The sequence below is a fragment of the Propithecus coquereli genome, unplaced genomic scaffold, assembly GCF_000956105.1.
Source record: "Propithecus coquereli isolate 6110/MARCELLA unplaced genomic scaffold, Pcoq_1.0 Scaffold310, whole genome shotgun sequence".
Lineage (NCBI taxonomy): Eukaryota > Metazoa > Chordata > Mammalia > Primates > Indriidae > Propithecus > Propithecus coquereli.
The window spans coordinates 3,930,474-3,938,286 of NW_012148731.1; the positions used below are offsets into that span (position 1 = coordinate 3,930,474).

General features: G+C 61.3%; 1 protein-coding gene across 1 annotated transcript in view; it reads left to right on the top strand.

Annotated features, from left to right (window-relative positions):
• Positions 1 to 257: 257 nt before the first annotated feature.
• HHIPL1 (HHIP-like 1) overlaps positions 258 to 7,813 on the top strand; it is a 27,376-nt gene continuing 19,820 nt past the window's right edge. The window contains exons 1-2 of the mRNA XM_012650113.1: positions 258 to 534; positions 5,787 to 6,433. Of these exons, the coding sequence (XP_012505567.1) occupies positions 5,883 to 6,433 (551 nt within the window). The 5' untranslated portion in view covers positions 258 to 534; positions 5,787 to 5,882. The remainder of the gene's footprint in view (positions 535 to 5,786; positions 6,434 to 7,813) is intronic.

A 7,813-nucleotide genomic window follows, 5' to 3' on the forward strand; every position in this document is an offset into this window, starting at 1 on the left:
TTCCTTCAGTCCCGCCGGATGTCCCGGGCCACAGATGACTTTCTAGAAGGGGAGGGCCCCAGACCCGAGGTGCTGCGGGAAGGGCCCGCCCCTTCCCCGCCGCGAGCGCCCGGGGAGGGTGCCGGCTCGGCGGCAGGCGGGCGCCCGGGGCGCGGCCGGCGGCTCCCCGGGGCCACGGCGGGCCGGGGGCGCCCTCCCTCCGCCGCCTCCTCCGCGGGCCGGGCCGGGGCGAGGCGGGGCGGCGGCGGCATGGCGGGGCGGCGGGCCGGGCCCCGGGCCGGGGCGCTGCTGGCGCTGCGGGCGCTGCTGGCCCTGCGGGCGCTCCGGGCCGCCGCGCACCCGCAGTGCCTGGACTTCAGGCCGCCCTTCCGGCCGCCGCAGCCGCTGCGCTTCTGCGCGCAGTACTCGGCCTTCGGCTGCTGCGCTCCCGAGCAGGACGCGGCGCTGGCCCGCCGCTTCGGGGCCCTGGCAGCCCGCGTGGACGCCGCCGTGTGGGCCGCGTGCGCCGGCTACGCGCTCGACTTGCTGTGCCAGGTGAGCCGGCGGGCGACGGGGCGCGGGCGGGCGTGGCCGGGCAGGTGGCGGAGGTGGGGGTGGGCGAGCGCCGGCCTCGGTCGCCCGGTCTTGGGGCGGAGATCGGACCCCACTGGGGCGAGGATCGGGAGTCGGCAGCGGACTTCAGAACTTTAGGTCCCAAGTGGGGAGACCGGGCATCCCCTGACGGCTGTTGGCTTTGTCATTCATTAGCTTTGCGACTTGGGCCTTCCTTAGGCCTCAGTTTCCCCCCCGAGGCAGGAGAGACGGACAGATGTCATCACTTTTTCAGGAGTTGGGGGCTGCTCTGCCCTGGGATCGGCCCCGTAGTACCCCACTCCGAGGAGCCCGCCCTTGTCCGGTACCTGGGTGGGGGGACGTTTGTCCCGATGCTCACTGCTGCTCTGTGCTCTCCTGGGAGGTGGGGGCAGGGGAGCCCTGCCGTCGGGGCGGGTTTGTCGAAGGCTGTATGTAGGGGGACACTTCTCCGCCTGAGAGCCCCTCCACCACCCTGATGCCCTAGGCGCTTCCAGCCCCCACCTTTGTTGGTGCGGAGTCCTCTCCAAGGGATGGCACCCTCACCTGGCAGAGGCGCTCTCAAGCCCACCTGAGCACATCCTTTGGCGAACCCTCCCTGCCCACCATCTCCACCTGCTGCAAGCCCCTCCACCTGTGAGCGAGCCTAGAGCCCCTGTTTCTGACCACACCCTGCGATGCCACAGCTGTTTCTTTTCCTCCTGTGCGGGTCTGATGCCTGAGTGCCCGACCAGAACCGGTGGGTGGACGCTGCCTGGCTGAATGCAGAAATGGGGGCAAGACCCAGAAACCCCAAGGCTGACCTGGCCCAGCATCTGGGCAGAGAGAGGCCTGGGGGGTGGAGGGGCCGCAAGGGCCAGAACAGTGTCCCAGACCCAGCCACAGGGGCCAGGCAGTGTGGGGAGGAGCCAGAGGGTGACTTGGAGTCAGACATACTAGGGTTTGACCCCTGCATCGCCACCTCCCCGGCTACATGACTTGGGCAGGCCCCTGCTGCACTTCAGTAATGGGATCTTTACAATGGGGACAACCTTAACTGCCCCAGGGGTACCAAGAAGATTAAATGACACATATTAGGGGCTCAGTAAATGCTTACAGTGGCCTTCTCTAGCGCTTCCTTGGCCCCTGCTGCTGCCCAGCCCTGGGAGGGGCCTGAGTGAGACCCAGAGTCCCATTCAAGGAAGACCCAGAGACAGGCAGGGACTTTCACAGTGGTCACACAGCCCAGTGGTGGCTCAGGAGGGGACTTGGACCATGTTCGTTGCTGATATGAGTGGGGTATCCAGGTGGGAAGCCAGAGGTGCTGGGAGGATGAGGAGAGGGGCCCTGGGGAGCTCCAGAACGCTCCAAAAGGTGGGCTGCGCTCCTTTTGGTGGCCTCTGGCATGTTCCCACACTGTGCATCTCAAGGGAGCTAGAAGGATCTGGTGAAGCATCTGCCTCTCTCACCAGCCTGGGGGCTTCTCAGGACCGGGTCCTTTGGTCTCCCTATGTGACCCCCAGTCACACAGCAGGGTTCATGCATCCATGCCACATTAGTTTCATGAGCACTTATTATGTGCCAGGCTCGGCAGGGCAATGAAATGGGCAGATCCAAAGAGGAGGAAGGGAGGGTCCATTCCAATGCTGTCCCCTGGCAGGAGGTGCCTCTTTTCTCTTGGGAACCTTCCCAGGACAACTGGCTTGAGCAACCAGCGGTGGAATGGCTGCAAACACCTCAGCCCAGGCGTCTCTGGGAGTGACCTCATGTCTGGAGTGAGCTTGGAGAGGGCATCTGAGGCTGGGCCACAGTTCCCCTGACGGGGCCTCGTGGAGCACGCTGGTGGGAGGACTGTGTTCTCGGCCAGCCAAGGCTGAGTCTGGATTCGGGGCCTACCGATTTCCCCTGGGGAGGTGGCCAAGGTGCCTTAATTACAGGTTTCAGTCAATGATGGCATTCAGGCCTTCACATCTGCCTGGGGGGAACGGGAGACTCTTTCCTGGGGCTTTGCCCTGGTGGTCTGGTAGATGCCTGTGTGCCCTGGAGGAGAGAGGACAGCCGTGGCCTGCGGTGCCCAAGTGTGGCTGGTGTGAGCTCCCACATGACTAACTGCTCCTGTGACTGGGTGGTGTCTCTAAGAACCTGAAGTTGTCGTCGGAGCCTGGTTCCTGATGGCAGTCTGTGCACGGTGTGCTCTGTGGCTCACTCTCCTCTGCAGCCCGTGCGGAGTCAGCCCTGTGCTGCTGTGTGCCCAGGGGCAACTGGCAAGTCACAATCTTGGCCTCCCCTTGTTCAGTTCATGAGACGAACCCCAGAATGTACAAGAGACCCCCCAAGGGGTAATGAACACCATGGAGGTGTAGAGAAAAGGACGCAACGTAAATCAGGGAAGGCTCCCTGGAGGAAGGAACGTTGAGTTGCATCTTGATAGCTCATGCCATTTGGGCATTTACCAAACAAATATTAATACGTGTATCATCTAAATTTATTCCTCCCAACCACTCTGGGGTTGGGATTCCTCTCCCCTATTATAGATGAGGACACAGGGCCAGAGAGGCTAAGGAGCCTTCCCAAGGTCACACAGGGAATGTGTACTCTGGCTCCAAAGCCTTCTCCTAATCGCTTTGCCATACTGCCTCCCTCCTTGAAGCCCCACTGTGTGCTGGGCCCTGGGCTCCCTGCCCTGGGGGCCCCACGGTCTGTGGAGTGGACAGATGTGAAAAGAGATAGTTAAGTCCTAGCCAAGCAGACCAGCTGAACCCCCTGTGGTGACGGTGTGGGAACAGCAGAGGTAGAGAGCTCAGCTGCAAGCCACAGGGGCGCAGGTTAGGGAATGTCGTGTCGGAGACACGCACAGAGCTGTGGGAGCATCTGCGAGGGCCGGGAGGGGCAGGCGGGGCCCTGGGAGAATGCAGGATAAGACGGGACCTTGGAGTCTGGCCTTGAGTCAAGAACAGGAGTTTGCCAGATGAGGGAGTGGGTGAGGAGAGGAATCTGACGGGGAAAACATAATGTACAAAGGCTGGGTCTTTCCAAAGAACGGGCGATGAACGTAAGAAATGGGCTCAGGACCATGAGTCATGAGTGCCAGTGGCTGCGGCTGGGGCGGTGCGGGGGGCTGGCCGTCTGCCCTGCACTGAGTGGCCCAGGCAGCTGGGCAGTGTGGGACCGGGCTGGCTTCCCGTGGGCTTTCTCCCCTCCCCGCCCCCACAACACCGTGAAGCCCGGTTGCTGTTGGCCTCCTCGCCAGCAGCAATCACTGTACCCTCTGGTCATTTCCTACCTCTGGACCACGCTGGTCCAGCCACCACGTTTGCATTGTGTGTAAGTAAGAGCACGTGGGCCACGAGTAAGTGTTTGCCGGACCCAGTGTTTGAGGCGGATGTTGACGCCTCCAGGCCGGGTCCCTGTGTGGTTCTGTGCTGGGCTGTGCTGAGTGGAAGGTTTTCGGGTTGGATTCCGCGTCTGCCCTGCTTCCCGTCGTGTCTCTGGAGCTGAGAGTGGTGCCTGGCACAGTCTGTGCCCAGCGAGCACTTGTTGGGTGAAGTGTTGCTGGCTACTCTGGAAAGACCACAAGTCTGGGTATCATGAGGCCTGGGTTAAAGCCCTGGTTTTGCCACTTGTTGGCATGTGGCCCTCTTGAAGCCTCAGTTCCTCCTCATCTAAGAAAGATGAGTCGCTGTGACCGTACCTTGCAGAGATGAAATGAGGCCTGTGTGTGCACAGCCCCTCCTGGACCCGCCCTCAGCCGTCGGGAGAGATGGCACCGCACGGGTCTTCGGCCTGGCCATGTGGCCCACTCGTCGGCAGCATGTGAGACCCGCTACCCCTGTCTGGGTCTGGGACAGTGACCAGAGACCCCAGACACGTACCACCAAGTGGGCCTTGGCCTGCTGGGTGAGACACAGCTTCACAGCAGTTGAGGGGCCAGGAGGACAGGCTGCGGTGTGACCAAAGCCACAACCGTGTGACAGGAGTGTGTGGGCCTGGCCCAGAGCTTGAGAACACAGCCTGGAGGGCAGCCTGCCATACCCCCACACCCCCTCCGTACTCCCCCCGACCCCCGCAGGCCTGTTGGAACCCGGCCTCGTCCTCCCAGGAAGGGAGGCAGCGCAGCCGTCAGCACCCCCTCGCTGGGGGAGAGCATCCCCCAGGCCTCTGGGGGCCCAGAGCTGAGTCAGACCAGGCCTTGGCCTGCTGAGCTCATGGGCAGGGCAGGGCAGGGATGTGTGTCGGACACAGTCGTAAATAACTCCCACACCGCAGCCGGGGCTCGAACAGAGGGAGGCCCTGCAGAGCCAGGAGCTGCTCTGGGCAGGGTGGGGGCGCACAAGTGGGGTTTGGGGTGGGTGGTGAGGAGCCAGCCAGCACATTTGGGCAGACCTAGCTCAAACCCTAGCCGTGGGCTCTATGACGTACGACCCAGGGCTAGTGGCTTTCTCCTCACAGTCTCTGCCTCCACTCTGCACGGTGGGAGGAAAAACATCCCGCCCGCTGAGGTGGCCCAGGGGGGTTGCAGATCACAGAGACCCCCGCATGTGCCGGCCCAGCCTGCCCCAGACCCAGGAGCTGTTGTCATTTGTTGTTACCGTTTCTCCGGTAGCGATGGCCGTTATTTAAGGATGAAGAGAGTTCTGCCTGCCACAGAAGAGCTGAGGGAAGGGCAAGCCCATAGAGGAACAGCGTGTGCTAAGGCTCAGAGGTGTGAGATGGCAAGGAGCGTTAGGAAAGGGAAGGTGGGCAGAGCCGGATCAGGGAGTGCCTGGTTTTTGGTTTTGGTTTTTAAGCAGAGTGGGAGGCCAGAAGGTAATGGGGGGGTGGGTCAGGGAGGATCTGAGGTGAGCCTTGAATAGGGACCCAAATAAGGAGACAGAGTCAATCGTGCAGACGTAGGGCAGAGGCATGATGGCAAAAGAGGAAGGGCGTGTGAAGTGCCTCAGACGCTTCCTGGCACACAGTAGGTGCTCACGAGTAGCCGCTGATGCTGTTGCTATCAGTAGCAGATGTTGTGTTACCCGTTCTAACAGCAACATTAAGGTGAGAGCAAGAGCCGGGAGGCTGAGGACGTGCCAGGCCAGGGTTTGCGACTGCAGCTGAGACTAACCGTGGTAATAGATGCATTGTCCCCACTCTGCAGAGCAGCACACTGAGGTTCTGAGAGGGGGGTGACCTGCCCAAGGCCACGCGACTGGGAAGCATCGCCACGGAGCGTCTCTGAGCTGTCCCTCTCTCTGCAGGAATGCTCTCCGTATGCAGCCCACCTCTACGACGCCGAGGACCCGTCCACGCCCCTGAGGACGGTGCCCGGGCTCTGCCAGGACTACTGCCTGGACATGTGGCAGACGTGCCGGGGCCTGTTCCGCCACTTCTCGCCCGACCGCGTGCTCTGGTCGCTGGAAGGCAACCGTGCCAAGTTCTGCCACTACCTGTCCCTGGACGACGCGGACTACTGCTTCCCGCACCTGCTGGTCAACGAGAACCTCAACGCGAACCTGGGCCGTGTGGTGGCCGACGCCAAGGGCTGCCTGCAGCTGTGCCTGGAGGAGGTGGCCAACGGGCTGCGCAACCCCGTGGCCATGGTGCACGCGCGGGACGGCACGCACCGCTTCTTCGTAGCTGAGCAGGTGGGGCTGGTGTGGGCCTACCTGCCCGACCGCTCGCGGCTCGAGAAGCCCTTCCTGAACATCAGCCGCGCGGTGCTCACCTCCCCCTGGGAGGGCGACGAGCGCGGCTTCCTGGGCATCGCCTTCCACCCCCGCTTCCGGCACAACCGCAAGCTCTACGTCTACTACTCCGTGGGGGTCAGCTTCGACGAGTGGATCCGCATCAGCGAGTTCAGGGTCTCCGAGGATGACGAGAACGCCGTGGACCATGGCTCTGAGAGGTGGTTTCCCTGGGGGCCCCGGCCCGGGTGGGGGCAGGTGCCCGTCTGCACCGGTGTGACCGTGTCTGTTCGTATCCCGTCGTTAAATATCGTGACCATGTAACACGCACAGTGCGGGGACTGAGTGACATGCTCTGGGGCCGGGGAAGGACGGTTTTGCAAAACAGACCTCACACAGGGTCACGTCCAAAGCCCTCGATCTGGCCCGCGAGGCCCGACATTTCTCCGTCAGCTCTTTTGTTTCAGGCCCTTTAGATGGTTCATTTCATTGGATTCTCATAAAACCCAGTGAGGTTGTTATTTTTCCCATTTTACAGATGAGGAAGTGGAGGCTGAGAGAGGGGGAGTGACTGGGTAGGTCACGCAGCCAGGAAGCATCAGAGTGGGAGCCCTGGTCTGGCCCAGGGGCACCGTTCTAGAGCCCCACCTGCGTCCTCTGCCCCAGGCCACCTGCTCCCCTTCCTGCCTCCAGGCTTTTCCTGACAACGCCCACAGAGCCTGCTCCCTGCCCATTATTTATGCACCACCTGTTTTCAGAATGGGTGTGACCTGCCCAGGCACAAGAGCACCCGTATCAGTCTGGGCCCAGTAGGAAATACACCCCGTTTCAGGTAATTCGCTAGGCAGAATTTGATACTGGGACCAGTTACTCGGGTGTTAGAAATGATAACAGAGCAACCTGGGGCTAGGAGGCACCTCTGAGCTTAACAGCTGAAGGAAGCTGCCTCCACCCCTCAGGCTGGAAGGACAAAGTGGGAAGGTAGGGACACTGGGCTCCAGGAGCTGGGGCCACCCAGGTTGGCTGGCGCCATACTGGGCCTGGGCAGGAGGAATTGGAGCCAGGGAGCAGGTGCAGCTGTTGCCAAGAAGCAGAGAGAGGGGTAGAAATCCCTGGCCCTCTCTCCTCTCCAGTCTCCTGCCAGTGCCTTCTCCCACAGCTGAACCTGGAGGGAGGCCAGCTAGCAAAGGAGCCTGGGAAATGTAGTTTGCAGGAGCCGAGCCCCTGAAGTAGAAAGAAGGTAAGGGTGAGGGCCGGGAGGTCTGAGGGCAGATTGGCAAATAACAGCACATCATGTATTTGATAACAATGAACGTATAAAAAGGAGGAGGAATCAAATACGCTAGCTGTGAGGGTTGATGTGGATCTTGTGATGCAGCATTAATTTTGACTATGAGCTTCCTGGCAGCCAGAGCAAAAGGAAGAAACATCATTCTCATGCTGTTACATGAGCCTGTGCAGTCAGTCCTCCAAGAGAGACCACATTTATCCCGTGGACTTGACAGAGGGGAGATGGAGGGACAGAATGGATGTGTCTTCAGCTATGACTTTTAAAAACTGATTCCTGGCCGGGCGCGGTGGCTCACGCCTGTAATCCTAGC